General features: G+C 42.6%; 1 protein-coding gene across 1 annotated transcript in view; it reads right to left on the bottom strand.

Moving 5' to 3' along the window:
- POLR3B (RNA polymerase III subunit B) overlaps positions 1-23289 on the bottom strand; it is a 157526-nt gene that overhangs the window by 42184 nt on the left and 92053 nt on the right. The window contains exon 20 of the mRNA XM_077468461.1: positions 7611-7820. Within this exon, the coding sequence (XP_077324587.1) occupies positions 7611-7820 (210 nt within the window). The remainder of the gene's footprint in view (positions 1-7610; positions 7821-23289) is intronic.

The raw sequence follows: 23289 nt of genomic DNA, 5'->3' as shown, positions 1-23289 counted from the left end.
TTCCCTTCCTGGTGTCATGTGACTCGTTAGTGTTACAATGTCTCAGGTGTGAATGGGGAGCAGGTGTTAAATTTGGGGTTATCGCTCTCACTCTCTCATACTGGTCTCTGGAAGTTCAATATGGAATCTCATACCAAAGAACTCTGAGGATCTGAAAAAAAGAATTGGTGCTCTACATAAAGATGGCCTAGGCCAGGGGTGTCCAACCTTTTGAGGGTCACTTTCTATACTTGGTAACCGATCGCGGGCCACAATGAGCGTAAAGGGGGGATGGCAGGTGTATGTCCACTCTACCAAGACAAAAAAGGGGACTCAAGTCCGTTTACATCTGCCGCTCTATAGAGGTGAATGGAGAGTCCGTTTGAGTCCACCTGAAAAACAGACAGGCGGATCCAATCGGATTGATCATGTGAAAGGGGCCTAAGGCTGCTTTCACACTGATGCACAGAGGTTTACCTGCTCCTCAACTGACCTCAATCTTCACTTCTTCCTCAGGATTCCTGTAGCTGGCTGGTACTGCCGGTGGGTACTGCTGGCTGGTACTGCTGCCGGGTATTTCTGGATGATACTGCTAGCTGGTACTGATGGCGGGCACTGGTACTGCTGGTGGGTACTGATACCAATGACTGGTACTAGTGGCTGGTACTGCTGTGCCAGATGGCAGGTTCCTGTGTGCCGTCCCGCCATCCATGAGCATATTTATGACAGAAGCATGCAGCTGCAGTAGAGAGCAGAGCTGTCATAAGCAGAGTACATTTGGTATCACTCCGCCTGTGAAGGAGCTGGCGCTCTGCTTCCTCTAGCGGCGGCTCCATTCTTCGCACTAATGCTTGGAGATGGCGTGTCGGGAACACGCGATCTGGGCTTGCCGACCTGCCATCTCAGAGCAAGACATGTGGGGCCACATTGGAGGGTGCCGCGGGCCAGCGGTTGGACACCCCTTGCCTAGGCTATAAAAGAGGATTGCCAAGACCCTTAAACTAAGCTGTAGCACGGTGGCCAAGACTGAACCGTTTTGGTTCAGATTGTGTCAAGTGTGTGTGACGGCAAGCAGGTGAGGAGTACAAAGAAGTGTGTCTTGTCTACAGTTAAGCATTGTGATGGAGTGTCATGGTCTAGGGCTGCATGAGTGCTTGCAGCACTGGGGAGCTACAGTTCATTGAGGGAACCTTAAAACACCAACATACTGACATACTGAAGCAGAGCATGATCCCTTCCCTTCGGAGACTAGGCCGCAGGGCAATATTCCAACACGATAAACGACCCCAAACACACCTCCAAGATGACCACTGCCTTGCTAAAGAAGCTGAGGGTAAAGGCGATGGACTGGCTAAGCAGGTCTCCAGACCTAAACTCTATTGAGCATCTGTGGGGCATCCCCAAAACGGAAGGTGGCAGAACGCAAGGTCTCTAACATCCACCAGCTCTGTGGTGCCATCATGGAGGAGTGGAAGAGGACTCCAGTGGCAACCTGCTATGCTCTGGTGAACAATATATTCTTGGGGGTTGCGCCTCCTAGTAGTCCCCCCAAATTATAAAAAATACTTTAACCAAATGTGTATCAAACTCATTTACAATCACTCCCTCTGTTGTCACAGAAGTAATCGCCCCAAAAAAAATAAAAAATACAAAGAATCACTAATTATATTACCTCATAAATTTCGTGTAAGTTCATATCTCATTAAATCATAGTCCTTCTTATGCAATGGTTTTTTCTATCAGCTCCCGTTGTGTCAACTTAGTTCACGTTCACCTTCTGATGGGTGATCCACACGCATCACCAAAAAACAAGATCGTGCCACCACCACCACCTTAAAGAATGGGCACTCACCAGACTTCACCACACAATAAGCCTTCGGTTCATTCAACGGATAACCAATCCTCAATCAACTCTCCCGTTAGCAATTCCTCAATTTCCGTATGCTCATACAAAAGGTAAATAAGACCAACATAGTGTAAAACCGTAACACCTTTAATTAAGAAATTATTTTAAAACATATTGCACTCACATTTCAGTGTGTCTATTAGCCGACACCAAGCTTATCCAGCCATATGGGACCAGCATGGAAAAGGGCAAGCCAATGATGTTCCGCAGGTGGTGCTCTCCTCCCTCCACTCGGCCAACCTGTTTCTGGCTATTCCTTGAAGAAAATGCGTCTCCCACAGCTTCTACGCAATTTTGCGTCATCAGGAAGCTCTCTCAAAGTATAATTCCTCACTGTGCCCAACATTGCAGCCTCGCCGTGCCCAACATTGCAGCCTCGCCGTGCCCAACATTGCAGCCTCGCCGTGCCCAACATTGCAGCCTCGCCGTGCCCATCAGAGAGGGCTTCTGTTAGAGAGTCTGGTAGAAAGAGCCCCCCAGACATACTACAGACATAGTGCTAGGGAATTAACTTTCACTGAAGTAATCAAATTATTCATCAAGTTCAAAAACATGTTGCAAGAGATTAAATAATTTATGGAAAGATAAAAACGGTGCTAGAAAGCATTTAAAGAGGAGTAGCAGTCATTTTGAGTTTGTTAAAAGTCAGCAGCTACAAAAACTGTAGCTGCTGACTTAATAACACACTCACCTGTCCCAGGATCCAGCGATGTGCTCACCTGAGCTGTCACTTCCCTCGATCTTAGCTTCCCACCGAAAAGCATTTCAACTGTGGGCACCTGGCTAGGACTGCTTGCGGCTTCATAGCTGGGTGTCCACTACGCATGAGCGAGCCGTGCTGCACATTGCGACTGATCCCGCAGTTTTCTGGGAACTGTGACGTTTCCCAGATGACTGCAGGGAGGAAGGGGGAGTGAAGGACTTCCGGTTGGATCACCTAGGCGATCCAGGCAGAAGTGGGAGCGGAGCGGGTACCTGTCAAAATCAGGTACCAGCTCCCCTCTCAAAAAAGTGCCATTTGGAGAAGAGGAGCGGGGAGGAGGTCTTAAAGTGGAACTTCCCCTGTTGTGTGAAGCTGCGCTTTAAGATATATATTTTCTGTGCTTTTACTTTTCTTTTTTGGTTGGTAACAGTCTCTTGAACGGAACCTCCTGCATGGCTAATAACATATCTCAACTGTCATTAGGTGAGAGCCACTGAGCTCCCTTTAGTGACTAAAAAGGTACCGATGTCTATATTTAAGCCTCCTTCACAAAGGCAATCATATGCATACATTACATGCTGAGTGGAGCCGTTGCTGTTTGCATGTATTCACAGATGCCCAGCATCCAGGGTCGCTCATCCATCCCTAACCACAGGTAACTGCTGGATATGCAGATACTTGCGAACACGCACGAAGACGACTCTGCTCAGCCTGCCATTTCTTTGCACATGCTGATCAGCCGAGGCAGTTATTTGTAAATACCTGTGATCCCAGCTGCACAAATCTACTGATTTTTGACTCAGGAAAATGCGGTTTCTGAGATAATTATCTAAAAGAGAACTACATACAATAGAAATATGATGGCACAGGGCTGTGAAAAATCACACGAAAAATTACTTAAATCTTAACACTGTGACCACACCTAACATTGAAAACACCATACTAGAGGTCCATGCGACTCCAGCTTTGCTGTCTATTTATGTTCATCAGTTTGATAACAATGTTACCATTTACGGTTTGCAAAGCAAATTCCATTCTCACCTTCATCGTCTAGCTAATTGGACAGAGGGCGAACTAGTAATTAGTGAGAAATAAATTAGGCCCTGGTCAAAAAAAAGGCACAGATCACCTTTACACCACTCAGCACACTCGTTTTCCTTTTATTCCTTGTTTAGACAAGATGGTTGCATCGGTTGCCAGGCTGCTGTAAAATTATGCCCAGAAATGTATCTTACACATTAGCGTCTGCTGTTACCCATTTTTCTCCTTTGCGGCTCAGTCAATACGACAGGAATTAAATAAGTGGGGGTTTCTTTTTACTCTCTTTGGTAAAACAGAACCCTTAAGAAAATGAAAACTTGCTTCTCTTCGTCTATTGTGCGGATTCTATGGCCAATTGATAGGCAGTGTACATCCACACAGCTCTTTTAGGTGTCTTTACGTTGTGCTGTAGGATGCTTTCTTGGGCAACAAAAGTTATATTTAAGTTGTATGGAGTGCTAGGGGTGCAACAGTGCCATCGTCATACATGTCACTAGGCAGAGGAGTGTTGAGAGCAAAACAGGCCTTTATTTAGGTTTCTGGACCCCGGGTTTCATCTCATTGAACAATGAGATGGAGGCTTCTGTCTATTCAGTGATGGTAATTGGAGGTGCCATTCTTTTGTTGAGAAGTGGTGAAGCTTGATTTTGTGTGTGCATGTGTCATCTTTGAGTTTGTTTAGCTGGCTAAAGCTGTCTGGCATGTCAAATTGATCTTGGGGTCTTCAGACACTGCTATCTCCTATACCTATTCTACAATGTATAGCAGGTGCCTGTCTTTTTTTTTTTTTTTTTTTTTAGTTATGTACACCAATTTTTTTTTCCTGCATGAAAAATGACACTTTCATCTAAGCCAAGAAAACAAGAGTGAAGAGATAAAATGTGTGCATACATATGCAAGCTTTTACTGCTACCCGTGAGAAATAGGATTTTTGTACTCGTGTAAAACTTGGACTAGTGTAAAATCTATTTCTTGGAGTCCATTGAGGGACATTGGAAGTAATACATTTTTGAATTATAAGGCTGGATTCACACCTAGGCATTTTTTGTGCTTTTTGCATTTTGCAGATTTGCACTACAGAATGTGCTCCATAGGAAACCATGTTTAATGGACTGTAGTGCAAATCTTCAAAATGCGCTAAAAATGCATGGGTGTGAATCCAGCCTAATGCAACCTACAGAAGTTCTAAAAAAAAAAAAAAAAAAAAAGTGTACGCCTGCACAGAATAAACCCTTCTGCTATTAGCATGCCTTGTAGCAAAGCAATACCAAAATCATAATCATAAACAGTGGGACTCCTAGAAAGGAAATCTGCAGCAAGTACAAAAAAAAAATTATTTTAATTGAGGGACACAGAAAATCTTAAATAAGTTCAGGTAATAATATATATATATATATATATATATATATATATATATATATATATATATATATATATATATATATATATATATATATGGTAAACCTATCATTTAAAATCTTGGGGTGTCCAAAAGCATACAACTAACAGGCCCAAGAAAGCAAAAAACAAAACAAACTAAACACTAGGAACTGCCTGAAGCTCAGATGAGACCTCAAGGTACACTTTTTAGAACGTGTAAGCAGAAAGCCAAGTCATAACCATAGTGAATAAGCGTCACAGAATTCAAGGAAGTAAACGTGTTAAACTTTAAGGATTGTTCAGATTAATAGAAGTAGGCCAGAAATAATTAAAATACAATGTGGAGATTAATGCATGATTTTACATTTTGACCCTAGATACAATTTAACAACTTGCCTACTGGGCACTTTTACTCCCTTCCTGCCCAGGCCAAATTTCAGCACCAAAACACTTTGCAGCACTATACCTAAACGAAAAACTTTTGTAATTTTTTCACACAAACAGAGCTTTCTGTGGTGGTATTAAATTACCACTGGGTTTTTTTTTTGCTAAAATAAAAAAAAAAAAAGATTTTTTTTTCTTTTTCGTTTTTATTATAACATTTTGCAAATAGGTAATTTTACTCCTTTCACCAATGTGTGCTGATGAGGCTGCACTTGCGGGCACCATTGGGGCTGCACTGATGATCAGGACACAATGCCAAAAATTGGCAAGTGTGTTTACATTGTGATCAGCTGTGAATGGACACAGCTGATCACATGCTAAAGAGCAGCTGTGATTGGCTCTTTACCCCGATTTTTTGTGTCCGAAAGACACAGCGACCACAGAGTGCAATGTGTGTTCCGCAGCAGGCACAGTTCTGGGAGGACAGCAATAGATGCCCTCCCAGAACTGAACAGCACTGTAACTGTCATTTGGCTATAGCGCAGTCGGGAAGTGGTTATTTTATCCCATTGAGTATCTAAGCATATGTTATTCCCATAGCGTTGCATAGTTTTTCACATTTTTTATTGCCCATGGATCGGACTCAGAATAGATTTGTTACCTTGCAAACCAAGTGTATTTTGTTATTATTCTTATTAATTGTAACCTATTGTTGTACCCACTTATGTTACACTGTACTAAATGGTCAACTGAATAAGAATAAGTGTTACTCTACCCTTTGAAAAAAATTTTTTTTAATGAACAGCAGAAGAACCAGGGCTTTAATGTCTATGTAGTTAAAAGTTAGCAACTGTGTCACAGGATAGCAGACTGGTCTCTGGGACAGAAGATCATGATGATCTAGTAGAGGCCTTAGATCATCTGCTAGGAGTCAGACCAGATCAACGTACCACATCTGCCTGGACCATTCCAGCACAGAAATAATCCCTGTAATGGCTTCTAGTTCAATCCTTTAAAAGCAGACAAGAAAGAAGTTTCAAGGAAGGAAAGGCATAGATCAAGGTGTGCCTTGATCCCGTGTAACCACCAGAGCATCCACTGCTTCTGCTAGAGTATCCATGCACCAAGAGATAGACCTGTCCAGTCTGTTGAACCTGGAAGACAGAAAATCCACATCTAGGACCTGTGACACAGGTCCTGATACACCTCTGTATCCAGGCACTGTGGGCCTAGTCCTTTGGCTATGCCTGGGATGTACATGTCTGACAAGGCTGGAGGATGAAGTTTTGGCCAGGACAGGATCCAATCTACTCTCTTGCAGCACTGAAACTTCGGGTCAAAGGCCAGGGCCACAAACTGGTAATGCAGGAGTCCCACAGCAAAGAGTAGGAATCACTGATGTGCCAGAAAGACATGTAAGGAAGACTATTTATTGTCCCCAAATCCAGACAGTACTTGGTGAAGGGAGGCAAGAACAGATTTGGTAGATTCCATGTGGAATTTTGAAGAGCTATTATGGGGGAAATGCTCCCTTTGGGTTTGGAAATGGTGTAGAAGATTGAGTAAAACCTCTAGCACCTTGTGCCACATGAACTGAGAAAATGATGCCCTGGTCTAGAAGAACAGAGAGGGTTCAATGGAGACCTACAAACCTGTGCATTTGGAACACTGGAGGCAATAAAACGAAAAAAATAAATAAAATAAAAATGGCAGGCAGCGAAAGCATCAGCCACCTTTGTGGGTAAATGGGGAGTCAAGTTCGGGGGGGGCTTAATGTGCTAATGAAGATTTGAAATAAATCCTGTTTACGTTACATACATTTCAGGTGCAGTAATGACATAATTTGGTCTCAGTGCTTCTGTGTAGTGCAATAAGATTTGGAAGTGTTTTCATGAAAACATCATAGTATCATGCCTCAGTACTCCTCTAAAGAGCCCCCGGCACTGATGCAAGCATTGGGTTATTTCTTTTTGAAGAGTTATGCAAATGTCAAAACGCCTTAATGTATGGATGTCAGTCTGGAAGAATGGTGTTTTTAGGCAGACTGCACAATTCCCACACGTAATTATGCACCTCCATGATTATAAGAACTAAAATCCAATAAAAAGGAATTTTCCAGGAAGGTCAGGCTGGAGAGGAAAGTACAAGATAATTCTGGATGTCATTGGAAGGTTAGTATTCAGGGTTGAATCTGTTAATATAAGAAAAGTTACTCACCTCTATCTAGAGAAGCTTTATTCAACACAAGGGCATCTTCAATGTCGTACCCGCTATAGCTCATCACAGCCACTGTAGCATTCTGTCCTGCAGGAAGTTTCTCAAAGTCTATAAGCTCAATGGTCTTTGTTTTCACCATTGGCCGCTGAGGGTATGCCAGCAAATACATCAATGTGTCAATTCTGTTCCTCTGATTGTATCCAATTGTACCTGATCAAAAAAGAGAAAACAAAATACAAGCTATAAACTTTTTTCAGCTTTGAGATTCTCTGTGCACAATAGTTTAGCTAAAGCACGCACTGAAAAGTGAAAATCGCACTAAAATTAACCTTAAAAATGTACTCTCACTTCTGCAGCCAAATCTGAGAAAAAAAAAAACATCTAAAGCAGCCATTTCAACCAGGATGTCGTGGCACCCTGGGGGTGCCGTCTTGGTTCTTCAGGGGTGCTTTGGTAAAAATGAGTAAAAATTGCTAACAAGCCAGCAAGGTGGATCAAGTCTGCCTTTTTGTTACATAAAGGCACATGTTTTATTGTGCAGTATTACAACCAACTGAGCTGGCCAGCTACCGGCATCTTAAAAGCAGTTCCTCACCCAAAAAAAAAGAAAAAAAAAAGCCAGCAGCTGCTGGCTTTTAATAAAAGTAAACTTACCTGTCCAGGGATCCAGCGCAGTGCTTACCCGAGCCAACTCTTCGCTGGTCTTTGGGTCCCCGGCGCATTAGCAAACCAGCTGTGACTGCTTGGGGCTCCAAAGCCGGCTTCCCACTGCACATGCATGCTGCATTGCACTTTGGAAATGGTCCAGCAGCCTTCTGGGACCTGTGACATGTCCCAGAAGGCTGTAGGGGGGGGGGGGGGCAAAACTACCGCTCGAATGGCCATGGCGATCCAACCGAAAGTGGGAGCAGGCACTTGCCAAAACCAAGTACTTGCTCCCCCCTCCCACCAAAAAATAGAGTGTCAAAACTTAAAGAGAAGGGGTGGAGGAGGCAGACCTTCCTCTTTTGGGTGAAATTCAGTTTAACAACCAATGACTAAAGGAGGACATCAGGTGCCTGCCTGTACAGCATCCTTGTTTGCCCCTCTCCACCAGCAAAGGGATCACGTTAGAGAGAGTTAGGGAAATGGAGGGAGAAGAAAAACACTCGATTACTAGTCAGTAACAGTTTGCAAAGGTAGAAAAATAAATTGTATGTTGGCTGGCCCACGTATGTGGATGCTGCTGCGATATGTAAAACTTTTGTTTAAAGGGTAAATTCACCTTGGAACACGTTACATGTTCCACCCGCTTTTTGAGTGGCTCGTGTAACATGTTCCAGGATCTGCACCCCCACGTCTAGATCTTCTCCTTGCACCCACTGTCACAATGTAAAAACAGCTCGGCCTCATCCACATATTCAGCTTCCTGTGAATGGATAGACTACAAGTGCTGCCACCCATTGCAGCCGACGGCTTGTATTTCTCAATGAATTATGAGAGTGCCAGTTGAGCATGTAGTTCACGGATTCTTCCTGCTCCCAGATAAAAACCTGCTTGTATAGGAGGTACAGGCAGACAGCTATCATGAGAATCTGCAGGAGCCTGAGATTGCGCCTGTGATCTGCTAATCGTGGGTGCAACGCTTTGCAGGCTGCTTAGAAAAAAAATTATAATAATAAAAAAGACTTTTTTTTTTTTTTACCTGCATAAAAGAGGTGACTTTAGCCTTTAACATTTTAGACTTCAATGCAAACTTTTAAAGGGTGCCTTGACTAAAACAAAAAGTTTGAGGAAAGCTGCACTATATTACGTGTTCCCATTCACACAACATACTTAAAAAAAGTGGATTATGAAAGGTTCAAATTAACCACTTCCCTACTAGGCACTTTCACCCCCTTCCTGCTCAGGCCAATTTTCAGCGCTCACACTTTGAATGACAATCGCGTGGTCATGCAACACTGTACTCAAATAAAACATTTTTATAATTGTTTTCCCACAGGCTTTATTTTGGTGGTATTTAACCACTTTCAGACCGGACCATTTTGCTGGCTTAAAACCAGACAAATTTTTGCGATTCGGCACTGCGTCACTTTAACTGACAATTGCACGGTCGTGCGACGTGGCTCCCGAACAAAATTGACGTCCTTCTTTTCCCACAAATAGAGCTTTCTTTTGGTGGTGTTTGATTACCCCTGCGGTTTTTATTAAAAACAAAAATAGAACGACAATTTTGAAAAAAAAAAAAAAAAACGCTAAATTTTTAACTTTTTGTTATAATAAATATCCCCCAAAAATATATAAAAAAAACATTTTTTCCCCTCAGTTTAGGCTGATACGTATTCTTCTACATATTTAAAAAAAAAAAATAATAATAAATAAAAATCGCAATAAGCGTTTATTGATTGGTTTGCACAAAAGTTATAGCGTTTACAAAATAGGGGATAGTTTTATGGCATTTTTATAAATTTTTTTAACAATTATAGCAATTAATGCTATACAAATGCATTGATTCCTGTGTAAATGACAGTGGCAGTGAAGGGGTTAACCAAGGGGTGGCAGTGTAGGGGTTAAGTGTTCCTAGGGGCGTGTTACTAACTGTGGGGGGCTGGGCTTTGTGTTAGTGAACACTGATCTCTGCTCCAATCACATGGAGCAGAGATCAGCGTCACTTGTTGCTAGGCAGAACGGGGAGATGCTGTCTACAACGGCATCTCCCCGTTAAGCCGCCCCGTGAGACGATCGCGGGTATCCCCCGTGGCGATCGGGTCCGTGGGAACCGCGTCCGGACTCACGGGTGTCCCGGCGGCGCGCACGCGATGGCAGGGCGGAATTTAAAAATGGACGTACCTGTACACCAATATGTCTGCCCGTGCCATTCTGCCGACGTACATCGGCGTGTGCTGGTCGGGAACTGGGTAATCACTGCTGGGGTTTTCCTTAGTAGAAGTGGTGGTATGGATAGGCAACAGTGTAAAAAAAATGGCACCAACATCCATGTAGATATATTTTTTGAGGGGATTTTTGGCGGGGCAAAGAAATTACTTTCAATACTCCAATGTATAAAACAAAATAACAAAGTTTATTACATAAAAGACAAATTTAAAAAGATTGGCTATACACAAGGTGCGCAAGTACAGGTAAACATCTAAAAAGGTCAAATCAGATGGAAAGAATGGTCACTCAACAATAGCATTAGAGTGACTCATCTCGACATGTTTTGCCTCCTGAGGCTTCCTCGGGGGATATTTTTTGAGAAATGGATGTGGTACTGCGTAAAACAAAATACAGGTAGAGACCATATTCTTGTACAAAATACAAGAAGAATATGCTGTTGACCACCATGCCCGATACCCACTGACCAAACGTACTTTTGGAATGACACGGTAGCGTAGACTTCCGGGTCGTCCGAGAAATGTACAATCACCTATGTCACAGCACTCACTGTCCAATACCATGTATGCCACTTTCGCACCGGTTTTAACTACGGATTCAACTGTACCTTTATCCGCATGTGCTTCCCTGTGCATCTCCAATAAGGTAGGTAGCCTCAATACTATGTTTTCTTCCACTACTTTTTCACAATCAGAGCCTAAACTTGCACCTATTTTTTTTTTAGGAAAAATTTTTTTGAGCCCACCTCTTGACGCCCTGCCTCAACAAGTGGGATAACAACTCAACTTGAAATAATACACCTCTCTTCACATCGGCTATCAAAGGCGAAGGACCAGGTTTTTAAACTGGGCCTGACCTTCTGCCCGAATTCCGATGAAGACAGATTTACAATAATAAAGGATATCTACTTGTTTGCACGTAGACTTATGTTTAAAATTCTTTATGACAAACCTATGCAACTGTCTGAACCTTTTGGTTATAGGGGTCCTGATGTTGGTACCTATACTCTACAGGAGCTATGGGAGGAGGGCCACAACGAACCAGACACCCCCTCTTGATGATCCATCGTCAGGTGCCCTGGGGGGTGTGACCTTCCCCTCTCCCTCCTCTTTCAAACCAAAGTCGCACCACATTCCATTATTAAATAGCAACCTAAACATTTGGGCTTTTGTACAATAGACTACCTAAGAAATTTAAAAAACTATTTGGCACAAGACTAAACCCAATAATCTCTCAAATAGACAAAAACAGGCATTCATTTGCTTACAAAGTAACTCACCAATAATAATAAAACCAGCAGATATGGGTGGCAGTTTGGTAATAACTGATGTTGAATTTTATGAAACTATGTGTTTAGAGATTTTTCGAAAAACAAAGATTGCTACAGAACCATTACCAAAACCGATAGACCACTATAATAAAGAACACTATAATATTATCCTAAAAGCCCACCATCAAGACACTAATTGATGAAAACACAGAATTTTCTTTTCACCAAAAATTCCAACTTTTTATGCCCTCCCCAAAAACTCATAAATCATTATCACCACCGGGCAAACCCATTGTATCTGGGTGTGAATGTCTAACTGAGAAAGGCAGTAGTATTGTAGATCAATACCTCAATTCGCACGTGATCTCACTTACTTCAAATGTCAACTCTTCGCTAGGGACAACATGCCAACTTTGCTTGTGCACATCGCCGTCTGGCATCGATATATTGATGTTTTGGATTGGCACAAAGATGAACTGGATCTGTTCATGACCATCATTGGAAACAATCAATATAATCTTAAATTCACAATGAATTGTGACCTCATCAAGGTCAACTTTTTAGACCTCGAAACATCCCTTAACAGTGATGGCTCATTAGGCTCCTCCTTGTTTCAAAAACCGTCAGCAGGAAACCCTATACTGCATGCGGCAAGTTCCCACCCAATTCGGCAAAAAAAAAAAAAAAGAAGAGCATACCATACAGCCCACATCTTCGTATATGAAGGAATTGTTCTAATGATGAGGACTTCCATAGAGCAGCACATAATTATACTCTAGACTACGTGACAGAGGCTATAGTCATAGCTGCTTGAAAAACAGGATTTTTAAAACAACTTACCTGTAAAATCCTTTGCTTTGATGTACATCAGGGGACACAAAGCCATAGTAGTTACTATGCGAGTTATAGGGCCACTGATGGACACTGGCACGCCCTAAGGCAAGAAGTGCATTCCCTATATAACCCCTCCCACTACTGGGAGTCCTTAGTTTTGTAGCCAAGCAATACAAATTTATACCAAGAAGGGAGGAATCTGTGTCCCCCGATGTACATCAAAGAAAAGGATTTTACAGGTAAGCCGTTTTAAAAATCCTGTTTTATTTTCATACATCAGGGGACACAGAGCTATAGTACTTACTAAGTGGGATGTCCCATAGCAATGCCAAGTGAAGGGAGGAAGACACAAAAAAAGTAGGGCAAAAAAGGACACAAGAGGACTCATACTGCAGCCTGCAGGATACTGCACCAAAAGGCATTAGCCTCATGACCTTTAACATAGATTTGATAAAATCTGATAAACTTATGAACCGAAGACCAAGTTGCGGCCTTACATATCTGAGCCATAGAGGCCTGATGATGCACCGCCCAAGAGGCACTAAATCGCCATGGTTGAGTGTGCTTTAACATGAGAAGGAAGAGTTTTCTTCTTTAAGCCGAAACTTGAACAATCACTTGATGAATCCATTTGGAAAATAGTAGATTTTGATGCTGCCTGTCCACATTTTGTACCCTCTGGCAGTACAAACAAAACATCTGAGCTGTCGCCTTTAAATAGACTCTGATCGCTCTTACTACATCAAGGGAATGTAGTGCCTTCTCTTCCCTAGATTGAGGCTCTGAGGAGAAAGGAGGAAGAATAATATCTTTTGGTAGGAATTCAGGATGAGAACGCAAAACCACCTTAGCCTTATGCATGATCAAATACGGCTCTTTACAAGACAGAGTCGCTAGTTACAATACTCTTCTAGCAGAAGAAATGGCAACCAAAAAGATGATCTCTCTCTTGTCAAAAGAACCAAGGGAATTTCCCATAAAGTCTAAAAAAAAAAAAAAAAAAAAAAAAAGGCTGATACTCCAAAGCCGATAAGACCAAAATTAAATCCAAAGGATTTAGAGGTGCCTTGATAGGGGGATTAATCCTGGTTACCCCCTGAATAAAGCTACACACCAGAGAGCGGGAAGCAAGAGGCCATTGAAAAAAACAGATCCCATTTGCAGGAAATCAAGGATCCTGCCTATGACATACTTCCTGGGGTGCCAACCTCTGGATCCACACCAAAAAACATATGCCTTCCAGACTATAGTAAATAATTCTGGAAGCCGGCTTCCTGGCATTAATCAAATTAGACACTACTGAAGGAGATCACCCACGATCCTTTATAAAGTGGGTTTCAACTGTCAAACCTGTTAAACTTTGTGTCCGTAAGTCAAGCTAGAACATGATTCACCTCTTTTTGGGCTTCTCGTGCCCCCCTGGCGATTGATGTAAGCCACAGTCGTGGCATTGTCGTACTAAATCCTGACAGGATAATCCTGTAGTCTGACCGTCCAAGATTCTAGGAGCAGACGTACTGCCCGAATCTTCAAAATGTTTTATAGGCAAGGTCCTCTCTAACTTGGACCATCTCCCCTGGACAGAATCTTCTTCCAGGGCTGCTCCCCAGCCTAGAAGGCTGGCATCTGTTGTCACCACTTTCCAGGATACAGGTAGAAAAGATTTTCCCTTTTGGAGGTTGCTGGATATCAACCACGAATTTAGGCTCTAACGTCCGTCAGGAGCCAAGCGTATTGGAAAATCTAAGGCCTGAATCTTTTTGTTCCAGACCGACAGGATGGTGCTTTGAAGCAGTCTTGAGTGAAAACTGCGTGTAAGGGAGTGCCTCGAAGGAGGCCACCATTTTCCCCAACAATCCCATGCACAGCCGAATGGAAGAATTTTTCTTTGTTTTGAGAAGTTGATTTAGTCCTATAATGGAACTGATTCTTGTCTGGGGTAAGAATACCTTCTTCTGTATGGTATCTATGACCAGCCCCAAGTACTGTAATCTCCTTGATGGTTTTAAGGAGGATTATTCTAGGTTGAGTATCCAAACCAGAGATTACAGGTAGTTTATAGCTGTGATCAGACTCTGGTTTAGACCGGAGACTGAATGATCTATTAAAAATAGATAGTCTAAATAGGCTAGGATTGTTATGCCTTAAGCCAGAATCTTTGAGAACACCCGTGATGCTGTGGCTAGATCGAATGGCAGGGCCACAAACTGAAAATGCTTATTTTCTATTTCGAAGCGCAGAAATTTCTGGTGAGCGGGAAATATGCATCCCCAATATCAAAGCCAAAAAACTCCCCTCCTTGCAGGATGTAAACAACCGATCAGATTGACTCCATGTGAAAGGATCGGTGCCGATTCAGATCTTTGAGATCTAGAAAGGGACTTACCTCTCCGTTTGGTTTTGGAACTGTGACGGATTGAATAAAAACCTGTGCCATGTTCCTCTAAGGGAACCTCTGATATCACCAACTGGGATAATAGATGATCCAGAGCTAGAAAGACTTTTTCTCTGGATCCCTGGGAACATTAGATCTTAGAAAACAAGGAGATGGAAATTCTCGGAACTCTAGTTTGTAACCTAGAGAAACTGAAGAAGCCACCCATCTGTCTTGACATTGTTCCTGCCAGATCTTTGAAAATTACAGGAGCCTTCCCCCCACCCGAGCGAGCGGAGGCACCCCTTCATAAAGAGGCTTTAGCATTCTACTTTGTGGGCTTTCTGCCCCAAGATCTCTTTATGTTCTGGTGCTGCCCTTGGGGTGTTCCCCTTGACCCTGACGGTTGAAGCACGCTTAAAAGGAGAAATGTTTGAACTTCTTTTCTGGTAAAAGAACTTTTAACATTAGAGATCCTTTGGTGGTATTTATCCAGATCGTCTCCAAATAGCTGTTCACCATGAAGGGGGAAATGGCCAAGAATTTTTTACACGGTGCTTCAGCTGACCAATTTTCAGCCACAGAATTCTGCAAGAACGCACTAGTCCAAGCATAAGCCATGAGGCTTGAATGATAGAATCTTTTTATAGCATCTACTGTGAAAATATAGTGCATCTGATACACTAGCCCACTGCTGGGCCTGCTGATCAGGCAAAATCTTAAGTATCTCCACAAACTGTTCCTAATGGACTGAGATAAACCAATTGCCGCAAGAACCGGCTGCGCTACTGAACTTGCTAAAGACATATTGCTTTTGGAAAGAAGTTATAACTTTTTATCTGTTGGATCCTTTAACATTAGCGCATTATCCACCGGACACGTGAGACTTTTGTTCACTGAGGCATTTGCAGCATCCATTGCTGGAACTCCCATTCCTTATAGAAATTATCTTCCATAGGATAAATTGGAGAATTTCTTAGGAGGATAATATTGTTTATCCGGATGTTCCCATTTAGAATACATGAGCTCTTTTAGCCATGAATGAATGGGAAAGGCATCCCCAGATGGGGGAGGTTTAAATGATCCCAAACCAGAGGTGGGTTCATCAAGAGCCAGGCAGAAAAAAAAAGGTTTGAACCAAACTAGTAAGAGTGCACAAGCAACCAGTCTTGTGATGCTACTCCCTCTATACAAGGATCCTCAAAAGAGGATATATTAGTATCTTCCAAATCTTTTGGAAGATCTTCCTGATCCTCTGCCCCTTGCACCTCAATAAGAGGGTCCTAAACACTGGATGGAGACCTACTATGTTTAGACCCACTATGGAGAGATATCATAGCATTCTTTTCATAAGTACAAATGGTAGAAGAGAAAAAACCTCCTGAGTGATATATACATGGACTGAAGTGTCTAGTGCAGCTGCAACAACAGTCTTCCCTGACGGCTCAATCTGACCGGGCGCATCATTCTCAGAGGAGGATGACATTCTTTTGGAAATGAATTTAGTTTATTGTGAAACCACTGACCCATTTAGAGGAGTTCCTGTTCCCTTTTCCACTCATAGCCTGAAGCACAAAAGCCGAGAAACTGCCAAAAAGAATGTACACTGCTAGGTTATAGTTCAGTGCTATAAGCTGCCTAGCTACCTAGCCTGGTAAAGTAATAATGTGTCAAAAGGCCTGTCACCAACCTGTAACAAGTAAATCTCCTGGTCATGTGTCCCCCCATGGCCAGCAGCAACTACACACACAGTGCTTTAAAAACTTGCTCCACGAGTGGCCATCGTCTGACGCCGTTAGCCCCGCCCTCAGGCTAATTACACCCCCCACATCTTTCAAAAGAAAGTGTTTTCACGCACGAGTGGCGGACTTCAGGCGCCTTGTAAACAGCTGACATGGCTGCAGGTAAAAACTACCGCTAAAGGCCTGCGCGATCTGTCTTTTAAAAAAAAAAAAAATAATGCTTTTGGCATATAGATCCCCCAAAGGGGAAGATTCCAACATTGGGGGCGCAGGAGGAGAACCAGTCCCCCCTTTCTTACCGGAGGTCTTGCGTGTTGTGGCCGGAGAAGAGGAGGAATGAAGACTTCTAACACATCGCTGTTTCCAGCATCAGGCGGTGAGTGCTCAATACAGCCCCCAGTGGTGACACATAGGCATGACAACATTATAACGTAAAAGGAGAAATTCATAAGGAAATCTCCACTTACCTTTCCTCGCTGCAGGCTTATCTGAAATAAACCCAATCTTCACCCTTCATGGTGGGCTCCGAAAACCTTAAAGAACAGGGGATCCTAGAGGTTACCCACAATCCTGGACCTGCAACAGAACCCTACCAGTAAAACCTTAAAGCGGGATTCCTCTGACGTTTTTTTTTTTACCTGTGTCACTGGTGGGCGATTCCTACGGTGTCTTTGCAGTCCCGATTGGCATCTTTTTAACCCCCGGCGTGACGATTTCATTGCTAAGGAAAACTTTTAAAAAAGCAGTCCGGCGGTTTCCATTTTCACTGTGGGCGTTTTAAGCCCACAGGCATTTACTTCCTGGATGCGATGACGCTGAGCTCCCAGCATCCACCGCTCCATCTTGCACATGCTCATTGAGTGTCCTCTTTGTTTTCCTTCCTCTTGCCTCGTGTGCTATAGTGGTAATGGCAGATAGAGCTGCCTGCCCACTTTCAAAATGGCAATTTCGGACATGCCCTCGTCACGTGACCAGCGTTCTCCTTCTGAAATCTCATGAGATTTCGGCTTGACTGTGTCCCCCACTGATTCCTGGGAAATAGCTAACAAAGTTCCCAGGGACCATTGCGAAGCCGATAAACACGCCTACTCCCACGGGAGGAGAGCCCGGAAGTCGGCATAAACATTAAAAATAAAAGGTAAATACTGCATATTATTTTATTTCAATGGTCTATTGGTCAATGGTCAACTGCATCTATGTTCCAAAGCCATTTGAATAAGATGAACTTGCAATTTTCTGTACAAAACCGCTTTATGGCCTCACTACCAAAAAGTACTGGATCCCAGGGTCAAACTCTCTAAAAAGAGAAGCATTCACAAGCAAAACCTAGTTTCTTCGGACACGAGGCCCGGGTACCATTCCTTTAGCCCATGAAAGGACACTCTGAACGGATCCAGTCAGCATGGCTAGCCCCAGCGGAGCTCAGCACAGCACATCTTTACTCGTAACCAACACCTTAGACACTGGCGAAAAAACTGAGGACTCCCAGTAGTGGGAGGGGTTATATAGAGTGCACTTCTTGCCTTAGGGCATGCCAGTGTCCATCACCTATCAGTGTCACTATAACCCACATAGTAACTACTATGGCTTTGTGTCCCCTGATGTATGAAAAGAAAAGGACTTTAACAAAACTCAAACACATGAGAGAAGGTCCTTTATTTACTAAAATAAAAAAACAGGGAAGTTATATCACCCCGTACTGTAAACACCAACAAATTTGTGAAATCCTTAAAAAAAAAAAATTTGGTCATAACTCTCAGCAGATCCAGTGATTAACAAATACATCAAACCATATCCAGTAATTACCTACAAGAGAGCTAAATCTATAAAAGACTGTATAGTGCACAGTTAACAAAACAGTGTTCACTCCAGCTTTTAAAAAAAAAAACAGGTACCTTTGCATGTGGACGATGTGATGTATGTTGCTTCATCGGTAACAGCTGTGAAATATCTCTGCCCAATGGACAATCGCACTCCATTGGGTATAAAGCAACTTGCCAAACCCCTGGAGTGGTCTATATTATGCAATGCCGATGTGGTTGTTACTACATCAGTAAAACTAAACGTCCATTTTTCTAAAAAATTCATGACCATGTAGTTCCCATTGCTAAAAGAAAAATGGAAACAGCTGTGAGCACACATGTGGGCCTTTACCACAACTTTGACCCCCAAATGGCCCTTGACCATCTATCTTTGAACGCCAGAAGCGGCAGTGTGCATCGTGCCTTAATACAGTTCGAGACCAGATGGATACATGGCCTCAAGGCCATGATATACCATGGCCTAAACTAGACTGTTAGTTTCAAACTTATCCTGTAATCAAGCCATTTATTATCACCCCCAACGGCCTGACTACCTGTCCCTATTCACTCCGCCATTACTTCCCCTGCCACCCACCCCCTCCTCCTCCTCCTCCTCCTCTCTCCCCTCTTCCCCATTCTTCCCTTTTCCCCTCCTTTACTCACCTTGTTTATACCCCTAATCATCTTTAATAATCCTTATGTATTAATTTTTTAATCTTATGTACAAATAATGTGCGTACTTTAATGTACTGTCCACGCACTATTTACATTTGAATTCATTGTTTACATTTAATGTATAATGTCTTTATGACAATTTCCTTTTTATTTAATTTGTTTGGTTTGATTTCTCTGTATATCATATATTGTAATGTCTGTTGCCCCGCCGTGCCACTTTCCCTTCGTTCTTCACCATTGGCAACTGTGGCCCCCTTACGCATTATGGTATATTCCATTCTTAATTTCCCATGCTAGGTATGAGCGTCCTACACATTTGCTGTCCCCCTTTTTTTGCCCAACAAGGTTTCCAGCCGGCTTTATTTTAAACGAATTCTGTTATATCCTCCACACTGTCACTCACTGCCCTAAGAGTGGGGGGGGGGGGATAAACGTGCGCCCACTGATTGGGGCATGTCAGCCTCTCTTGTGCCTCCCCTCTATCTACCCTGAGGCCGCGAGGTGCTATGTGAATCATAGTCCTATGTCTACATTTGATTCCGATGACATCCAGCTCCTGTGCTGTGCAGTGAATACTTCAACGTCATGTGACGTCGGATCTTACGTGCACGGTATGTGCACATATAAAAATACCTCCTCGCTATACTTTCCCGTCAGACACCGGCTGCCTAATCCCGCCTTGGGCTTTTCTTTTCTGTATGCCATGCACTGTCCGTTATCCATCTGGCTCAACATCAAGTCGCAGGCAAAACATCTCCTTATGGGTGGCCGATGGGTATCGGGCATGGCGGTCAATAGCATATTCTTATTTTGTAATGTATCTTAAGTTATTGTATTGTCTAACTGTATTTTGTTTTACGCAGTATCGCATCTAATTCTCAAAAAATATCCCCTGAGGAAGCCTCAAGAGGCGAAACATGTCAGGATAAATGACTTCAATGCTACTGCTGAGTGACCATTCTTTCCATCCGATTTGGCTTTTAGATGTTTACCTGTACTTGCGCAGCTTGTGTATTGCCAATCTTTAAATTTGTCTTTTATGTAATAAACGTTGTTATATTTTTTTATACATTGGAGTATTGAAAGTAATATTTTTGTTTGGCACCGCCAAAAATCCCCCTAAAAAAAAATCTTCCCTTATCTAAAAGTTTCTTAATTTCGGTCAGTACATTTTGTAAATAAGTATTTTTTCCCTTCACTGATCAGAGACCAACCCCGATCTCAGTAAACGCGGCTCTTTAACGAGATCGGGGTAAAGAGCAGCCGTACTGGGGCATCCCAACATCCTCCCAGAACGAGAGCCACACCGCTCCTCCATCTTTTGATGGTGGGTGGGTGGCAAGTGGTAAAAAAAAAAAAAAAAATATGTTACTTACCTGCTCTCTATTCATAGACACAGAGCGCAGCCCCTCCCTTTCCCCACTCCCTCCTCACTGGCTCTGAGCCAATGAGGAGGGAGAGAGGCAAGATAGCCCCTGCTCTCGGGCACAATGCTGGATTGAGCTGGAACTCAAGTATAAGGAGGGGGGGCTGAGGGGTAGTTCTATACTAATGTTTTTGTTTTTTTTCACACCTTAATACAGAGAATGCACTAGGGTTAAAAAAAAAAAAGAAAAAAAAAAAAACTCTGCCTTTAGAACCACTTTAAACACTCAAACAAAGGGAAGTAGGATTTTTTTTAATGCTGGAGTTATTTGAAAAAAGAAGAGCTTTTCTAAGTTTTGTTATAGGAATAAGAACATGTAGCAAATAAAAATGCAGGAGGTGCACCAGATTTTGCACTCCCTGGGGTGGGGGGGGGGGGAACAGTAAGTGATTAAAAGGGAGAGGAGTGCGGGGTCAAATCTTGAAGGGTGATGAGCCACACAAGGCTGTCACACCTGAAGGAACTTAGCATGGGTACCCGATAATACCGCTGTGAGCTTCTCATTCACCATAATGTCATAACGCAGTTTTTAACTGCTTCATAGCTGAGGGCCGGGGTCTTCTAGGCCCACGTTATGGTCAGTTTAGTTGCAGTAAAAATATGTGCGGCCAGCTGACGCTCAGGACTGAGAAGTTCTGCAATCGGTTTCCATAGGAGGGCCTCGAAGAGGTCTCTTTTTATATTGGTGTTAAAGAATGTACGGAGTAGAGCATATATTCTGACCCATAGTCTGCATACCCTGGGGCAGGTCCACCAGATGTGTGCCATGGTGCCCTCCTGCGAGCACCCACAAAAGCATAGGGGAGAGTAAGATGGGATGAAGTTCGCCAACCTAGCGGGGGTGTAATACCACCTATAGAACACCTTGTACGCATTCTCCAAGAAAAGAACATTCCTGGAGCATGTGGACAGCGCCTTGGTCATAGCCTGCCAGTCCTCCAGGTCCAGTTGTTTTCCCAACTCAGCCTCGCACTGGAGATGATAGGGCCACAATGGCAGTTTCTTGGGCACTCTCCAGTTTTAATAAATTATTCCGTCTCTGCACCAGTCAGCTCTTTGTAACGTCACCATGCTGTGTAGTTTGATAGGACCCTGACACTAATTAGCAAATAGAAAGTGTTTGTGTCGCGTATTAAATGGGAGTATTTTTGGTCGTTTAGGATTTTTTTTAAACTAACTCAAGGATTAGTTGGTGGGGGTCAGGGTTTGGCCTTTAAATAAATATATAAAGTTCTGTCAGTCTAACTTATTGAACATGCAATTCAGCAGCCTGAAAGCAGCCTAGTCTAAGTTTCCCTAACGGGACATAAAAATCTTACAGGTGATTAAACCCTTCACCAATCAAAAAAAAATGAAAAAAGAAGGGCTTTAGATACACCTTAAAAAAAAATATTTAAAACGTTCTCTTACCTGTAGAAGGAAATACGTTTCTCAGTGCCAGTGAACACTGCTCTAATCTCTAGAACTGGTGCCCTGGGAAAGAGAAAGTTCTGAGCATTGATCTCCTTGGTCCCCTGCAGCCCTCACTGGTTTCTCCCTCTGACATTACATACTACAGTGGTGACATGAGGTAAGAAGGAGAAACCAGCAAGCTGCAGGGGATCTCCTGGATCGGTGTCCTCTGAAGTGTCCGTTTTCCTGTGGACTTTTGTTGGCCAGTTCTAGTGGACAAAGTTCAGTGCCATGGAAATCAAGAACGACTTTTACAGATAAGAATAAATGCAAAACAGGCTAACAGCCTTGCTGTCCAACAAGAAGGCTTGGTAGAATAGGAACAGTCATGTTACATTTTTACAGAAAGAGTCCAGACTTGCAATTCAGCCGCTTGTGCTTTTTTCATATTGAAATCCACTTAAATTGCCCAAGTATGTTTAAAAAAAACACAAAAAAAAACAAAAAAAAAACATAATCCCATCTAATTTTCTGCAGGGTCAACCTATTTGTCTATTTAAATTCTATATAAGAATTCTGCATTCTCTACTGTACACGCATGGAATGTATGGATATTAAATGCACCCCATATTGGGCATGGTTTACCGGTTAATGCCCAGCAATTGCCTGCAGCAGTAAAATGCTGAATCCAGGCATACTGATGCAATTAACCAACCACAGAACAAAACGTTGATTTTAGTTCATTTTAGATTAAGTTTCAGGTCATAACAAGTCAGATGTTCTGTATTGTTATGTTCTCAATCCTCCCAACAAAAAACGGTTTATAGCTCTATAAAGTTACCAAGGTTATTATAGGAGGTGATATACAAACTACAAAAGGGACCAAGGCCGAGTCACTTTGTTCTGAACGCAAAAAGCATCACATCTCTGTCATTACATAAAAGCACAAACTTTACAAAATGACGAAGATGCCTGTAAGAAAACCAAACGCCAACCCACACAACAGAATTTATAAACTACTATCATTTTTCCCTGTGACAGGGTTTCACAATAAATTCATAATAAAAAAATCTTCATAAATCAAAAGGGTTTAATGAAGTGTTTTCAAGAGGCACTGCAGTATTAAAAAAAAAAAAAAAAAGAAATAAAATAAAAAGTCAAATAGTCAATGCCAAGGCCTCCTTAAAGCAGACATTGACTGCATGCACCCCAGGCAAAAGCTAAATGTGGCCCCATGCTGATACACTGAATATAAATAAAAATAAAAATGAAATGGGCATAAATTACAAA

The sequence above is a fragment of the Lithobates pipiens genome, unplaced genomic scaffold (assembly GCF_037356315.1).
Source record: "Lithobates pipiens isolate NorthernLeopardFrog02 unplaced genomic scaffold, aLitPip1_a1.2 Scaffold_8, whole genome shotgun sequence".
NCBI lineage: Eukaryota > Metazoa > Chordata > Amphibia > Anura > Ranidae > Lithobates > Lithobates pipiens.
Note: the sequence above shows the minus strand (reverse complement) of the source record. Positions and strands in the feature narration are given on the sequence as shown.